The 18,005-nt window shown below is 45.1% G+C and overlaps 1 protein-coding gene and 1 pseudogene across 5 annotated transcripts in view; one reads left to right on the top strand and one right to left on the bottom strand.

The window, feature by feature from the left end:
* LOC131540563 (uncharacterized) overlaps nucleotides 1-18,005 on the top strand; it is a 252,006-nt pseudogene that overhangs the window by 116,713 nt on the left and 117,288 nt on the right.
* The window catches only part of LOC131540560 (integrin alpha-X-like), a 164,407-nt gene that overhangs the window by 59,655 nt on the left and 86,747 nt on the right, over nucleotides 1-18,005 (bottom strand). For all 5 annotated transcript variants that reach the window (XR_009271298.1, XR_009271297.1, XR_009271296.1 and 2 more), the window contains 4 exons: nucleotides 17,825-17,973; nucleotides 17,445-17,570; nucleotides 14,102-14,308; nucleotides 13,342-13,472 (listed from right to left, as the gene is read on the bottom strand). Coding sequence is in view for 1 of the 5 variants with exons in the window: in XM_058775574.1 (XP_058631557.1) it covers nucleotides 13,342-13,472; nucleotides 14,102-14,308; nucleotides 17,445-17,570; nucleotides 17,825-17,973 (613 nt within the window). In the remaining 4 variants the exon portion in view is untranslated. The remainder of the gene's footprint in view (nucleotides 1-13,341; nucleotides 13,473-14,101; nucleotides 14,309-17,444; nucleotides 17,571-17,824; nucleotides 17,974-18,005) is intronic.

The following is an 18,005-nucleotide window of genomic DNA, read 5'->3' on the forward strand; positions in this document are numbered from 1 at the left end:
CGTTAGCTAATTTGGCATTTAAAAGGTACTTTAGTTTTAAAACCTGTAATACTGAGTTAATAAATATTAAAAACATAAACCAACACAATCTTACATTTGAAATGTTATCCAGTTTCTTCTGGAATTTAAATTCAGATGGTTTTTGCAACCAGATGCTGCGCAATGTTGTTGCATCTTGAAATTCATTGATATTTATTGCGACATATAGACTATAGAGATGTGCGAATGACCTCAAACACCACCCAAATCCGCTGCTTTAAATAAATAATCCAAACCGCCATCCACCCGCACCTATATTTTTCTCTGATTCAGATATCCGCCCCGACCCGCACCCGCAGAAACAAAATAGTTGACATGTATCAGTCTGGAAAGGGTTATAAAGCCATTTCTAAGGCTTTGGGACTCCAGCGAACCACGGTCAGAGCCATTATCCACAAATGGAGAAAACTTGTAACAGTGAACCTTCCCAGGAGTGGCTGGCCAACCAAAATTACTCCAAGAGCACAACGACGACTGATCCTGGAGGTCATAAAAGAACAGAGAACCACATCTAAAGAACTGCAGGCCTCACTTGCCTCAATTAAGATTGGTGTTCATGATTCAACAATAAGAAAGATACTGGGAAAAAACGGCATCCATGGGAGAGTTCCAAGGCAAAAGCCATTGCTGACCAAAAAGAACACAAAGGCTCGTCTCACATTTACATCTGGCGTAAAACCAACACAGCATTTCATAAAAAGAACATCATACAGTCAAACATGGTGGTGCTAGTGTGATGGTCTGGGGCTGCTTTGTAGCTTCAAGACCAGGGGCCTCATTTATAAAATGTTGCACAGAAACCATACTAAATTTGATCTTACGATAATTTCTCAAATATGCTAAGTTTGATTCATAGAATGAACGCACAAACAGAAAACGCGCGTACGCGTCTCTTTCACATGTGAAATCTATGAATCGCAAATGATCTTCAACTTGAATGGTTTCAGCTCTCTGCCTTGTAAACGACTCCTAACTAATATCATTAACATATAAATATTACCAATCATCATAATTTAGAACAGCGAGCTGCAAGAACAGCTTACATTTAAAAAAAAACCTGCACTACTCCGACAATAATTACTATTAGAAAATCCTGAAGGAGAATGTTCGGCCATCAGTTTGTAACCTCAAGCTCAAGTGCACTTGGGTTATGCAGCAGGACAATGATCCCAAACACAACAGTAAGTCCACCTCTGAATGGCTCAAGAAAAACAAAATTAAGGTTTTGGAGTAGCCAAATCAAGTCCGGACTTAAATCCGATTGAGATGCTGTGGCATGACCCTCCAATGTGGCTGAATTAAAACAATTCTGCAAAGAAGAGTGGGTCAAAATTCCTTTACAGTGATGTGAAGGACTCATTGCCAGTTATCGCAAACGCTTGATTGCAGTTGTTGCTGCAAAGGGTGGCACAACCAGTTATTAGATTACTTTTTTACGTAGTGCCAGAAAGGTTTGGACAGCTTTTTTCCCTTAATAAATGAAATCATCTTTTCAAAACTGCATTTTGTATTTACTCGGGTTATCTTTGTGTAATATTCAAATTTGTTTGATGATCTGAATCTTATAAATATGCACAAATGAAAAAAAAATGAAGGGGACAAAAACCTTTTCACGGCACTGTACATGATTCACTATGCTAGTCGCATCCATAGCCGTATCTAGGGCCCTCACATTCTTACTGTCTTCAATTAAAGTTTGGATGCGCGTCTCTAGTTATAAGATCTTCTCTGTCAGCCTAACTATTTCCCTGCATTTATCACTTGTGAATCCCTCGCTGCTGACAGAGACAGATACGTTAAACGTGTCAAGCAGTGCAGGTGACAATGCAAGGAGAAGCTATTACTCACTGTGATTGTAGAATAATTCCAACTCACCACAGTTGTTTGATGGACTCGTAAAAAATGGAGTGAGAGAGAAAAGAAACAGAGCGAGACAGAGAAAAAAGTGGTAGGAAACACGAATGGAGATGCGAATGACAAGCTAACAGGCTAACGGTTTAGATTAAAAGATTAAAGGTGAAAGATGTCAAATTAGTTTGGTAGATAAAATCAGAAATATGGTGAAAATTAAATTATACTTTAGCATCATTTAAATTTTTAAAATAAATTAAACTTTAGTTTAAACAACAGTAAGATAGAGTATTAGTAGGATAGAGATTCCAACAGAAAAAATAAAGCTACACAGAGCTACTAACGCAAACCACTCAGCATGGCAGACAGGAACAGAAAGCGATCTTTACTTTATCTGGAAGGTCACTGTTTCTGTCACCGCAAATTCCCAAACAGGAAAAACATACAAAAATTAAATTTGTGTGTGTGTCTTCCTGCCTGATGAAAAAAATGCATTTAAAACGTGTTCATATTTTAGAGAATGTAGTTAATATTAGCATCATTAATTATTTATCTCATCCACCCGCGACACACTTTCAGTTAATCAGAATGTATTTTTTGTTACCCGACCCAATGCACGTTGGCATGCGATGATTGCATCCAGCTGCCACTGATTGCAGCGCGAGTATAAATAGGCAGCAAAGAAACACAGGCTTCAAGCTATACCATGGAGAATACACATATGGGATCCACTTAGGTCACTACATATGGCACCCAGCCCTCTACCAGTTCTCACGGATTCATCGAGTAAGGGCCTGACACCAGACGCTCCGCCACGTCTGGCTGCCGAGAGGATGGAGGAGCTCGACAGGGCCTACAGTACGGACACTCTGGAGCAGTTTAGCAAGCTGACACTAGCTGGGGCCTCTCTGTGCTTCTACCCATTTGAGGTGAAAACACAGGAGGATACCGGCTCAACATGAAGGCTATAGAATCTAGCAAACGTGTTGGGGGTCGCCCAGCCCACAGCTCTACAAATATCTGTCAGCGAGGAACCACGAGCCAGCGCCCAGGAGGATGCAACACTTCTGGTAGAATGAGCTCGCAACCTGAGTGGGCAGGGCACACCCTGTGCCTGATAAGCCTGATGGCATCCATTATCCAGTGGGCCATCCTCTGCTTGGACACGACATTCCCCTTCTGCCGCCCTCCATAACAGACAAAGAGCTGTTCTGAGGTCCTGAAGCTCCGTACAATGTACTATCTTAAGGCATGGACAGGACAGATCAAATACAGGGCTGGGTCTGCCTCCTCCAGGGGCAGCACTTGCAGGTTCACTACCTGATCCCTGAAGGGGGTAGTAGGAACCTTGGGCACATACCCGTGCTGGGGCCTCAGGGTTACCTGGAAGTCAACTGGCCCAAACTCTAGGCACGATTCATTGACCGAAAATGCGTGCAGGTCCCCTACCCTCTTGATGGAGGCCAGTGCAACCGGGAGCAGGGTTTTCATTGAAACTTCAGCTCGACTGACTGCAAAGGCTCAAATGGGCCCTGTTGTAGTGCTCTGAGCACCAGAGTCAGGTCCCAAGAGGGTATAGAGGAGGATTCAACCTTCTAGGCCCCCTAAGGAACCTGATGACCAGGTCGTGCTACCCAACCGTCTTCCCCTCCATGGGGTCATGATTCGCTGAAATAGCAGCAACGTAGACTTTAATTGTGGAGGGAGACAGCCTTTGCTCCATCCCTTGCTGCAGAAAGGAAAGCACAACTCTGATCGACCATCTCCGGTGAGAACAGGAACAGGTTCCACTTCAAGGCTTAAGCATGTCTCGTAGACGGTGCCCGCGCCAAAGTGATGGTGTCCGCTACCTCTTCGGGTAGGTCAACTAGAACATCCGCATCCCATCCAGGGGCCAGACATGGAGTTTCCAGAGGTCCGGACGCGGGTGCCACAGGATACCCTGTCTCTGAGTCAGTAGATCCTTCCTCAGAGGAATCTTCCAGGGAGGGGCTGTCGCGAGGAACATAAGTTCTGGGAACTAGGTCCGGTTGGGCCAAAAGGGCACAACGAGCAAGACCTGCTCCTCGTCCTCCCTAGCTTTGCACAGTGTCTGTGCGAGAAGGCTCACTGGGGGAAACGCCTCGGTCAGGGAGTAGAACAGCTGGGAATGGGATGTTTCTGGAGAGGCGAACAGTTCTACCTGAGCTGCCACGAAATGTCTCCAAATCAGCTGGACCATCTGGGGATGGAGTCTCCACTCTCCGGGGAACACAGCTCGTGGCAGCTCATCGGCTGCATGGTTGAGCAGACCCAGAACATGAATAGCACAAAGCAACCTCAGATGCTTCTGACTCCAGAAGAGGAGGTGGCGGAGCGAGTTGAGACATGCGACGGTTGCAGTGTTGTCCATACGGACCAGTACGTGCTTGCTTGAGATGGTTCAAGGCAAGGAGCACTGCTAACAACTCTAGGCAATTTTTATGCCACTGCAGTTGGGGGCCCAACTCCATATCAAGAAAAGAGATCCTCTGAATCGGGGAGAGTTTGCTCTTTTCCCAGTTGACCCGAAGACCCAACTGGCTGAGGTGTCTGAGCAGCCAGTCATTGAGATAGTTGAGGATGTGAGCACCTTGCTCTCTCAGGGGAATAAGAGCCCCCTCTGCAACTTTTGTGAAGACACGGGGAGACAGGGTCAGCCCAAAGGGCAGGATATGCACGTCCTTGGAACACAAATCACAGAAATGGTCTGTTGCACGGAAGGATCGAGACATGAATGTATGCATCCTTCAGGTCGATTGCTGCAAACCAATCTTGGGGACGGATGCATCCGAAGATGCGTTTCTGCATCAGCATCTTGAACGGTATCCTGTCAAGGGCGCGGTTCAAGGCACACAGGTCCAAGATTGACCGTAACCCACTGCCTTTCTTGGGTACAGTGAAGTAGGGGTTGTAAAACCCCATCTTCATATCGACTGGAGGGACCTGTTGCGTGCTTCGCCAGTAGGAGTGTGATCTGTGCACGCAAGACATGAGCATCAGCTGCCTTCACTAATGTGAAGTGGATGCCGCTGAACTTGGGGGGACGCGGAGCAAACTGAATCACATAGCTGAGTCTGATGGTCCGAAGGAGCCAGCGAGACAGACTGGGCAGCGCTAGCCAGGCTCCCAGATACTGTGCAAGCAGGACCAGCAGAATGACCTATGTACTTGCAGTGGGGCAGCGTGGTGGAACCCAGGGACCTGCCTCAGGCGGCTTGTGGGTGGCCCGATACGGGGTCTGAGTGTGCGGTGCAACACGCTGCTTTGCTGGAAGCTGATGTTGCTGTGGCGCAGGATCGGGGGGGCAGACGCAGGGGGCCGCTCTCTGCGACGAGCAGGCTGAGGGTCTGTGGCTGGCGAGTGGGTGGAGGCAGCAGCTTCCCGCTGGGGTAGGATGTGACGAATCGCCTCAGTCTGCTACTGTACAGCCAAGAAATGCTGGGCAAATTTCTCAACTGCATCACTGAAATGGCCGGTCTGGGACACAGGGACATTAAGGAATCGAACTTTCTCAGCGTCCACTCATGTCAGCCAGACACAGCCAGAGATGGCACTCCTGGACCACGAGCGTGGACATCGCAGGACCCAGAGAACTCGCGGTGACCTTCGTCACTCGGAGAGCCACCTTCGTGCAGGTCTTTCAGTGCCTTTGCCTGATGGACCTTGAGTAATGCTGTAGTGTGTAACACCGTGTCTAAAATATACTACAGAACTCATTATAATCAGTGATGCTGTCTACACTGGATGCGGTGTGGTGCGCCGTGACATGAAAATCCCAGACAGTAAACTGCTGCCGCATTCTATTTATGACGTATTGACACAAATTTAAAATGATTTTCAACGGTTGCTTTGTCGCGTCCGGTGTAGACATGGTGTAAGGCAGAAGCAGCTTCTCCACAGGGCGCATAGGCACTGCCGGTCAGACCAGATAAGTACCTACAGGCCTGGGAGGGGAGGGACAGTTTGCCCTGCCAGGTGGAGGTGGTATTAGGACAAAACTGCATCGCTACTGACCGCTCCACTGGGGGGATCTCTGTATACCTCTTAGCTGCCCTGTCGAGGCGGGTGAGTTAGGATGAGCTAACATGCCGGTTAAGGCCAGGACTTATTAATATTAGTTTCTAAAGTAAGGTACTTGTAAGATAAATGTATACTTCAGTCATGAAACTCTAGATGGCGCAGGCTGACGGGTATTAACGAAACTGATGATATTCACAGCATTAAACAACTTGGCACAAGCTGTTTAGTTCTTGCTGCTTTGCATTTAAATGGCTGGTTAGCATCCACTTGAGCATTTTGCAGCGTGCTTTCAGAGTTCCTCTGAAACTCAACAGCTAGATAAGTAAACAGTCTTCACTCTGATTTCAGTGCATTATTGGCATAAACATTCAAGAAAACATTCAAGTTGTAAAACTATGCGCAGGTTATTCGCGAGAGGAGTAATTACTAAGCAGGTCATGATCGTATAACAGCAGCAGCAAGCGTTTTTTCTATGTATGTGAGAATACAACGTCAAGCGTCGCAGTTCTTAGAACAGTAAAGTGAATTGGGGATTACCTTATTTGCATCAAAACCTTCAATGCTTTCAATATCTTCTATGGGCTTTCATATCTACATTAAGTGCGTACGGATCGCTTCAGATGCACGCTTCACTGGTGGGATCGGTTTGCAGTTGGCGTTTCATAGTTGTTCACAGTTTTATGTCAAGGTGAACCCGTATAACTGTCTTTCATACTGTCTTCAGCCTTACTTATTTTATCATACAATGCAAACATTATTGTCTTAATATGCATACAAATATTTTAGATGATCAAAATAGGTGAGCAGCTGTTTTTTATGCAAAATTAGTTCTGGGCATGTGACACCACAACTACAGGTTGTACAGCGATTTATGCTTATACGATTAATACTTTTGTTCAAAAATAAAGTGAGAGTATTAGTCTACTAATACTCTAATGACTGCTAGTTGACATGTAGTTGCAAAGTTACTTACTGTTAGTATGTCAATTGTGGACTATCGAAATAAAGTGTTACCGAAATATGGCACATAGTCTTAGAGTTTGTACTTGACTAACTGGGGCCCAGGTGAGGAAGCAGACAGACTGGTTAAACCGACCGTCTGCTTGCCGCCTCACGTCACAGAAGTCAGTTAATTCTCAGCACATAGAGACTATTTCACCTAGATATCACACTATAGAGACTGTGTCTGTTCCCCAAACTAGAAAATACAAAAATGTCCAAACCAATTTAAGAGTAACTATTTAATTGATGTTCAACAAATAAAAAATGTATATAATACAGAGAAACAAATGATAAAGCTTGGCTTACTGAATATCAGGTCCCTTTCTACGAAAGCGCTTTTTGTAAATGATATGATCACTGATCATAACCTAGATGTGCTCTGTTTGACAGAAACCTGGCTAAAACCAGATGAATACATTATTTTAAACGAGTCTACCCCCCAAGATTACTGTTATAAAAATGAGAAAAGGGGGAGGTGTTGATAAAATTTATAGCAATATTCTCAGTATTTCTCAGAAGACAGGCTTTAAGTATAACTCCTTTGAAGTAATGGTGCTTCATATAACATTACCTAGAGAAATAAGTGTTAATGATAAATCTCCTGTGATGTTTGTACTGGCTACTGTATACAGGCCACCAGGGCATCATACAGACTTTATTAAAGAATTTGTTGATTTTCTATCAGAGTTAGTGCTGGCTGCAGATAAAGTCTTAATTGTTGGTGATTTTAATATCCACGTTGATAATGGAAAAGATGCATTAGGATCAGCATTCATAGACGTGTCAGGACCTACATTGTCGAAATCATACTCTAGATTTAATACTGTCACATGCAATTGATGTTAATGGTGCTGGAATTCTGCAGCAAAGCGATGATATCTCAGATCATTATCAAGTCTTGTGTAAACTCCATATAGCTAAAACTGTAAATTCTACTCCTTGTTACAAGTATGGTAGAACCATCACTTCTACCACAAAAGACTGCTTTGTAGGTCATCTTCCTGATTTACCTAAATTCCTCAGCGTATCCAACAGCGCAGAAAAAACTTGATGATGTAACAGAAACTATGGACTCTCTTTTCTAGCACTTTAGATACAGTTGCTCCTTTACGCTTAAGGAAGATTAAGGGAAAGAGTCCAACACCGTGGTATAATGAGCACACTCATGCCCTAAAGAGAGCAGCCCTGAAAATGGAGCTCAGGAAAACCAAACTAGAGGTATTTCGTATTGCTTGGTGGAAAAGTACCCTATCTGTCACGGGAAGGGGCGAGAGATGAGGCGAGGACACAAGTGCAGGAGAAAGTGGGTCTTTTTAATAATAAAGAGAAACAAAAATGAACAAAAACCACCCCGAGGGGGAAAAACAGGCAGGTAGGCAGAGAACTGCAGTACATGCAAACAAACCCACACACGACATCAAACATCTGACATTAAACAACGAAACAGCACAGGACTGCAGACACCAGGAGACTATATGGGGAGCCAAACGAGGAGGACACAGGTGAAGTAACTGAAACAATAATGAGATAACAAGGAGGGCAGGGTCAGACAATAGACAGGAGAGCACATGGCACCAACAACAAACAACAAGCCATGTGCTTAAACACACAGTGACATCTGGTGGCCAACCAGGGCACACCAGCAGGGCCGTGACACAACCCCCCCTTTAAGGAGCGGATTCCAGACGCTCCACACACTAAAACTGAAAATGTCTAGGAGAGAGGTAGGCCGGAGGCGGATCAGGGGGAGAGATGGTGGGCCAGGCCCATGTAGCGGTAGAGGGCCTGGAGCCAGAGGTAGACCAGGGTGCCAGGGTGGTGCCGGCAGAGCAGGAGGATCGTGACCGGGCACCGCCGCCTCGGGAGGAATTTGAGCGGACACCGCCGCCTCTGGGAATTCGTGAGCAGGCCCCGCCGCCTCGGGAGCCTTGTGTGTGGACACTGCTGCCTCGGGAAGGCCTGAAACGGGCCCCACCCCCTCGGAGGAAACCCCAGCGGACACCGCCGCCTCGTGAGGAACTTGAGCGGACACCGCCGCCTCTTGGGGAATTCGTGAGCGGGCACCGCCGCCTCGGGAGGATCGTGAGCGGGCACCGTCACCTCGGGAGGATCGTGAGCGGGCACCGTCACCTCGGAAAGGCCTGAGATGAGCCCCGCCCCCTCGGAGAAAAACTCAGCGGACACCGCTGCTTCGGGAGCTTTGTGACCGGGCGCCGCCACCTCGGGAGGATCGTGAGTGGGCACCGCCACCTCAGAAAGGCCCTGAGATGATCCCCGCCCCCTCTGAGAAAAACTCAGCGGACACCGCCGCTTCAGGAGCTTTGTGAGCGGGCGCTGCCGCTTCGGGAGCTTTGTGAACGGGCGCCGCCACTTCGAGGGCTTTGTGAATGGGCACCGCCGCCTCGGGAGGAACGTGAGCGGGCTCTGTAGGCTCATGGACTGTAGCGGGCTCTGGAACAGCCTCCAGGCCTTGAAGGGTCTCCGAAAGCGGGATGCTGCAGCTTCGTCGGCCACCGCTGGGGATGCTGCAGCTTCGTCGGCCATCACTGGGGGCACTGCGGCTTCTGCAGCCTTGTCGGCCACCACTGGGGCTGCTGCAGCTTCGGTGAGCACTGCCTGAGGCACTCCAGTCACCCTAGCTGGGGAACGTGCCAGGAACTCCACAAATTCCTCAAACGTCAGGTGGTCCAGCCCCCTCATCCTCCACCATTTGAGGGGCTCCTCAAGGGCACTATTGAAAAGGTCCTTGAGGGCCGCATCATTGTACCCCAAACCCTCTGCTGCACCACAGAACCTCAGGGCAAACTTCCTCACGTCAGTGCCCTCCTGATGGAGGGAGCTCAGGGCCTGAAACTGGAGGATGCGTTGGTAGAGGGGGCTGCTGACGTTAGAGGCTGGTGGATGGTGTGAGCCCATTCTCCGCTGAGTCCTCATTGAGATGAGGCGAGGACTCAAGTGCAGGAGAAAGTGGGTCTTTTTAATAATAAAGAGAAACAAAAATTAGCAAAAACAGGCAGGTAGGCAGAGAACTGCAGTACATGCAAACAAACCCATACACGACATCAGACATCTGACATTAAACAACGAAACAGCACAGGACTGCAGACACCAGGAGACTATATGGGGAGCCAAACGAGGAGGACACAGGTGAAGTAACTGAAACAATAATGAGATAGCAAGGAGGGCGGGGTCAGACAAAAGACAGGAGAGCACATGGCACCAACAACAAAAAACAAGCCATGTGCTTAAACACACAGTGACATCTGGTGGCCAACCAGGGCACACCAGCAGGACCGTGACACTACCCAGACAGCAACATAGTTCTGGCCCAGATCCAGCCCACATCTGGCCCGTGTGAAATCCATGCGGGCCAGTTGTGGGCCGGATCTGGGCCGACACTCCTTGCTGTCTGGGTATCCTACAGAAAAGCATTAAAAACTTCTAGATCTGATTACCTTTCATCTCTTTTAGAAGAAAACAAACATAACCCCAGGTATTTATTCAATACAGTGGCTAAATTAACAAAAAATAAAGCATCAACATTTCCCAACAGCACAGCAGTAATGACTTTATGAACTATTTTACTTCCGAGATCGATACTATTAGAGATAAAATTGTAACCATGCAGCCATCAGCTACAGTATTGCATCAAATGGTGCACTATAGATCCCCTGAGAAACAATTCCACTCATTCTCTACTATAAGAGAGGAAGAATTGTATAAACTTGTTAAATCATCTAAACCAACAACATGTATGTTAGACCCTATTCCATCTAAACTACTAAAAGAGGTGCTTCCAGAAGTCATAGACCCTATTTTGGCTATTATTAATTCATCATTGTCATTAGGATATGCCTTCAAAACCTTCAAATTGGCAATTAATAAGCCTCTCATTAAAAAAAAACACAACTTGAGCCCAAAGATCTAGTTACTTACGGACAGATCTCGAATCTCCCTTTTCTGTCAAAGATACTAAAAAAGGTAGTATCATCACAATTATATTCCTTCTTAGAGAAAAAAATATATCTGTGAGGATTTCCAGACAGGATTTCAACCGTTTCATAGTACTGAGACCACTTATCTGACCGCCATCAGTTTATAGCAGTGAATGAAGAGGTATCATATCGATCACAAGTGCAGTACGGAGTACCTCAAGGCTCAGTACCAGGGCCGTTACTTTTCACGCGTTACCCTTGGGAAATATCATCAGGAAACACGGTGTTAGCTTTCATTGTTATGCTGATGATACTCAGCTCTATATTTCTCCTACCTTTGCTCTCAATGGCAAATGCAGAAATGTTAATTCATGCGTTTATGACCTCAAGGTTAGATTATTGTAATGCTTTATTGGGTGGCTGTTCTGCATGCTTAATAAACAAATTCCAGATGATTCAAAATGCAGCAGCTAGAGTTCTTACTAGAACCAGGAAGTATGACCACATTAGCCCAGTTCTGTCAACACTGCACTGACTCCCTATTAAACATCTTATAGATTTTAAAATCTTGTTAATAACTTATAAAACCCTTAATGGTTTAGCACCTCAGTATTTGAGCGAGCTCTTATCGCATTATAGTCCTCCCCCGTCTGCTGCGTTCTCAAAACTCTGGCCACTTGATAATACCTAGAATATCAAAATCAACTGCAGGCGGTTAGCGCCCAAACTTGACCACATAACACACTAATATGCTTCAAATACTTAAATCCGTTAAAGGATTGTTAGACTGCATTAATTAGGTCAACCGGAACCGGGAACACTTCCCATAATACCCGATGTACTTGTTTCTTTCTTATTCCAAGGTCACCATAGCCACCCGGTCCAGTCCGTATCCAGATCAGATGGTGGATCAGCACCTAGAGATGGCCTCTACAGCCCTGAACGTCAGCGGAGACCAGGACACCTAGATGAGCCCCAGAGACAGATCCCCAGTGAAGACCTCGTCACTTAGACGGCCATCGGGACAAGACCACGAGAACCAGATGAGTCCTTTACACAATCTGACTTTGCTGCAGTTGAAATTGAACTGCTGATTCATCTGGCCAGAGGAGAACTGGCCCCCCCCGACTGATCCTGGTTTCTCCCAAGGTTTTTTTCTCCATTCTGTCACCGATGGAGTTTTGGTTCCTTGCCGCTGTCACCTCTGGCTTGCTTAGTTGGGGACACTTCATTTCCAGCGATATCGTCGACTTGGTACAATTTAAACTGAACTGAGCTGGACGATGACATCACTGAATTCAATAATGAAATGCCTTTAACTGAAAATTGAGTGCTTAATCTTGTCATTTTACATTATTGAGACACTATTTCCCTATTTTGATATTGTAAAGTTGCTTTGACACAATCTGTATTGTTAAAAGCACTATATAAATAAAGGTGACTTGACTTGACTACAACATGATTCCTGTTTGTTAATGACACACATAGTGTGTGTTTCTACCTAGGTAAGTTTGAGCTATTGTCTCAGATACACATAGTTATTTAGGTCATTAGTTAAATAAACCTAAGGGTACAGCACCCAGGTTCACATTGGTTAGCCACTTAGTTTAAGCTATCTGGTCAACTGATCAGGTACACACAGCAATAGTCCACTAGCGTTAAGCCATTCGGCCCAGGCTCACATAGCAAACACTCTGTCTCATGGCTGTTTGGAGCAGCAGCAGTACATAAGTCTTGGCAATAGATCTGCGTGTTCTGGGTTATTTTTTTATTTTTTATTTTTCATCTCTCTTCTGCCTTATAGGGATTATTTCAAGCATGTTATTGTATATAAGCAGTATGCTTTCATGTTCAGTTTGTGTGACAGCTCCAGCTCTCCAACACACAGTATATGTCAGCATCTGAACTGGCTCACTTTCATTTCGTTCACTCCTTTCTGATATAGTGCACTCAAATGTTATTCACTATATAGGAATTAGTGAATGAGTGAACGAGTGAGCAATTTTGGACACGGCAATTGACTCACTTTCTGCAAATTATTTTTCGTGACTTGGAATGTGTACAAAGGATTGTGGGTGATTGTAGGATGTAAATGTTTCACTGGATGCTTCTTTCAAACTATGCCAAATAAAGTACACAATATGAAGGCTGCCTTCCCAGCATCCTTCATATTGAGACACCCACTGAAACACCCACTGTCTGATGCATGATGTTCACAGAAATGGGAGGGAGGTGCTTGACAATATCACAAGCTCCAATCAGACTGTCTGATGCATGTTTTGGAAGTCAATGATAAGAGGTTTTTCTCAGTTAGCCAAAAAGACTAATAGTGACATCCTCTACTTACCCACCACTGAACATCACTTAAAACCAAAATAAACTGTGACTGGACATGTTAGTATGGCCTTTTGTTGACTAAGTTGGCAAGAATAAGCTGAAAAATACACAGACACATTAAAGCACACACACTTGCCTTAGTACTGTAACTGCACCTCTAGAGCCCACCACTACATCAGTAAGAGCGTCTGAGGTCAGATCTCCCGCAGAGTGGAGAGCGACTCCAAAATACTGCAGCCCACTTCCCACAGCTGCTCCACTCACTCTCTAAATATGAATGAGAGTTCAGGTGTGAAAGAGAAGTGTGCTCTGCTATATGGTCATAATCATCAATAACTGCTGGATAATCTAGATAAAATATAGATTTCCCTGCTCTGCAAGTACATAATACTGTATGCACTTATTATAGTAATTACAACAACTGGGTAATAACTAGGTACTAACCCTAAACCTAACCTTAACCTATGTAGATACCTTATATTACCCAGTCCTTTTTTAGTTAAGTGCACTACATATAAGTGCATGTAATGTAAAAAACATGTGCAATCAAGAAATCTTTATAAAACATGGGTAAGTTGCTATTTTTCATGGTTTATATGGTCTATTTGTCGTCTGTGATCCACAAAGGGGCCGTTCCCATGGAATGTATTTATATGTTTCGTCTGTACAATTTTTTTTTTTTTTTATGTTTGTCAATGTACAAGTAGTAGACAGATATCTGGTCCGTTCTGGTCTAGATAGTTGACCAATTGTTAGTGGGGACATGTATGGATTTGTAGACATCTTATTCAACCTGGTTTGAATGTGCACACCATTTTGGAATATCAGCAATACAGCTTAAGATGCTATTTCAGCAGAGGTTGCATAACTACAAATGATTTAAAACTGTCTCTTACCTGACTGTATTCTGTTCTGATACCACCTGGTTGTCCCAAAAATATGTAAATGGCACCCTTGCCCTTCTCTTCTTGAGGTGCCCCCACCGCCAACTCTTTAAAGCCATCTCCATTCAGGTCCTGTATGGCTGCCAGAGAAGTACCAAACCGGCCAAACTCATTCCCCTTCACCCCACGCAAAATCGCTGAGCAGTTGAGTTCTTGGATCTGGGGAGTTTTATGTAATCATATTAAATAAGTTAAAAGCTATTAGTTCTGATTATGAGGTTAAATGTGCTAAAGCGCATGTAAAAAAAAAAAAATTGCATTAGCTATGTTTTTTGTAATGTGCGCCACACAGTAACTAGTGGTTTTTCTCTAATACACATTGGCCACAATTAACAGCACCCTTTTATTCAATACTTTTTGAAACCTCCATTTGCCAGTTTAACAGCTCTGCATTTTCTCCTATAATCCCTGATGAGGTTAGAGAACACCTGACAAGAGATCAGAGACCATTCCTTCATCCAGAATCACTCCAGACCCTTTAGATTTACAGCTCCATGTTGGTGCTTCTTCTCTTCAATTCACCCCACTCATTTTCTATAGGGTTCAGGCCAGAGGACTGGAATGGTCATAGCAGAAGCTTGGTTTTGAGCTCAGTGACCCATTTTTGTGTTGTTTTTGTGGTTTCTGTTTGGATTATTGTACGGTTGGAAGATCCAAACATGGCCCATTATAAGATTTCTAACAGAGTCAGTCACTTATTGATTTTTTTATCTGTTGGTATTTGATAGAATCCATGATGCCATGTGTCTAAACAAGATGTCTAGGACCTCCAGCAGAAATATAGGCCCACACCATCAAAAATACAGCATATATATTTCATTGTACACATGGGGTACTTTTTATGCCTGTGTTCACCAAACCCATCTTGAGTGTTTGCTGCTAAAAAGCAAATTTTTTACTTTCATCTGACCATTGAAGCTAGTCCCATTTGAAGTTCCAGTCGTGTCTGATAACTGAATATGCTGCAGTTTGTTTTTGGATGAGCTAGGATAATTTTTCTTGAAACCTTCCCAAACCACATGTGGGTCACGGGTTGTGCTGCGGTGAGGACGCAGGAGACTTGAGGTGAGTAAAACTTCTTCATTTTCATAAATGAAAATACAATAACATCAAATGGGAGAACACAATATAAATTGACGAGTGAATGGACCAAGACTCAGGGAGAACTCAGGACTTATAAACACATACAACGTAATCAAGGAGAACTAAAACAGGTGCTAGGAATAATCAATCAACTTAACAAGAACAGGAAAATAATCAAATAAGGAAACTCAGGAAGGACAGGGGAAAACAAAGAACAAAGAGTCCAGAACCTTGACATTATCCTCCCTCCTCCTGATAGGTGTGTCCTGTGCCGTGACATAGCCCCCTGGGAGGGGTGGTGGAGGCTGGTCCAGGATGGAGAAACGGATCCGGGGACTCGGGAGGCCATGGCGGATCCTCCGTGGCCTTAAACATCTTGGCCACGGACATATGGCCCCCACCCCCAAATTTTCTTGGGTAAAACACTGAAGTCTGGGGGACACTCTGGAGGAGCAGGCTCTGAAAGGTGCTCTGGAGGAGCGGGCACTTGAGGGCGCTCTGGAAGCGCGGGCACTGGAACGGGCCCTGGAGGAGCGGGCACTAGAACGGGCCCAGGAGGAGTGGGCACTTGAGGGCGCTCTGGAGGTGCGGGCACTAGAACGGGCCCAGGAGGAGTGGGCACTTGAGGGCGCTCTGGAGGTGCGGGCACTGGAGGACGCTGTCGAGAAGTGGGCTCTGGAGGGCGCTGTCGAGGAGCGGACTCTGGAGCTGGGCTCCAACTCATACCATCATATGCCACCAGTAATCCCAGGGGCACATGTGCGTCCGTCGGCGGGCTTGACTTCGCCGCGGCTGGCAGCGGTCTTGCGTTTGCTGCGAATGACGGCCTGGATCTCCTCGCGGATGGCGGGCTTGGGTGAGCCATGGACGGCCGGCTGGAATTCCCCGTGAACGGCGGGCTTGACTTCCCCACAAACGGCGGGCTTGAATGAGCTGCGAACGGCTACTCGGGGCTGAGGACACTGGTGAAGCTTCTGAGGAGAAGGGGGTGTTTGGAGTTGGGCAGGCGGTCCAAGCCGTTGGGTTGGTATGTGAAGGTTCTCGGCATGGGGTGAGCTGGGAAGATGTGGTGCCTTCCAGCGGGAGTGGGATGAAAAAGGATAAGGTCAATATGCTTGATAAAATCCTCCAAATACCGTTCCAACCTCCAACCAGCAAACCCCACAGCGCGTTCTCAGCTGCCGTCATCCTTCTGTGAAGGGGTCCGTTCATCTGTCACGGGTTGTGTTGCGGGAAGGACTCAGGAGACTTGAGGTGAGTAAAACTTCTTCATTTTAATAAATGAAAATACAATAACATCAAATAGCAACGTAAATTGGCGAGTGAACAGACCAAGACTCAGGGAGAACTCAGGACTTATAAACACATACAATGTAAACAAGGAGAACTAAAACAGGTGTTAGGAATAATCAATCAACTTAACAAGAACAGGAAAATAACCAAATAAGGAAACTCAGGAAGGACAGGGGAAAAACAAAGAACAAAGAGTCCAGAACCCTGATAATGTGGTGATGTAGGTGCTGTTTGCCAATTTTTTTTTTAAGGTTTTCTGACCCCGAGACTCAACTATTATCTGCAATTCTCCAGCTGTGACCACTCAAACTCTCCTTCTCACCGTGCATTAGGACGATATAGACCACAGGTCCTCTTCCGGGCAGTTTCGTAACATTTTATGTTGATTGGAAATTCGTAATTATTGCCCTGATGGTGGGAATGGGAATTTTCACTGCTCTAGCTCTTTTCTTAAAGCCACTTCACTCATTTGTGAAGCTCAATTATCTTTTGCTGCACATCAGAAATATATTCTTTGGTTTTTCTCATTGTGATGGATGATTAAGGGAATTTGGGCTTTGTTTTCCTTCCTATTTATATTTCTGTGAAACAGGAAGCCATGGCTGGATAATTTCATGTTCATAATCACCCTGGAGTGCTCAAAATTGTGAATATGAATGGGAATATATTTCAGAGATATTTTACTCATAAGAATTTCTAGGGGTGCCAATAATTGAGAAAAACATTTATTTCACAATGATATTTCCCCCCATTTTAAATTCTTATTATCCAATGAAAGGTTCGATTTTTTGTGAATTTTTAAAATAAAAGATCAACAGGATTAACAATGCAGATTAATTTTCATAGCCTTCTTTGATCATATTTACCAAGGGTGCTGATATTTTTGGCCATGACTGTATTGTGTGTGCTTTGATCTTACTGTAGTGTTTAGTGAGCATATCCGGACCTCTCCTCCCACTCCATGAGCGTGATATAACGGAGCTCCGACTGCTAACAACTCAGAAACACCAACCACACATAATTCTGCCCCAAAATACGAGCCCAGCTACAAAGAGTCAAACAAATTAGGAAAAAGAATAGATGAAAAAAAGAAAAGATGAAAGAAAGCAAGTATGAAAGATTTTAAAGATGGGGGAGAGATAGGCATGAGAGGGGGCAGATATACTGTATAAATAAAAGTATTTGAAGGAGTGTCACACACACACACACACACACACACACTGTGTCAGCCCTAATTAATGTATGTTATATATAATGTGTATACTGTATATTATGTATTGTGTATAATTAACTTTACACCTGTGATCCGTATATCCTATGACTGATGGTCCAACTGTGGTTCCGTTTGTTCTGTGTAAACCCCAGCACCAGCCCTGTGTGTCTATGCCTTGGTGCTCCCGCAAAGTACACAACATGACCATTTACTGGCGCCACAGCAACTGAGTAACCTGCAGCACACAGTATAATTACTTTACCATAA

Source organism: Onychostoma macrolepis, chromosome 05, assembly GCF_012432095.1.
Source record: "Onychostoma macrolepis isolate SWU-2019 chromosome 05, ASM1243209v1, whole genome shotgun sequence".
Taxonomy (NCBI): Eukaryota; Metazoa; Chordata; class Actinopteri; order Cypriniformes; family Cyprinidae; genus Onychostoma; species Onychostoma macrolepis.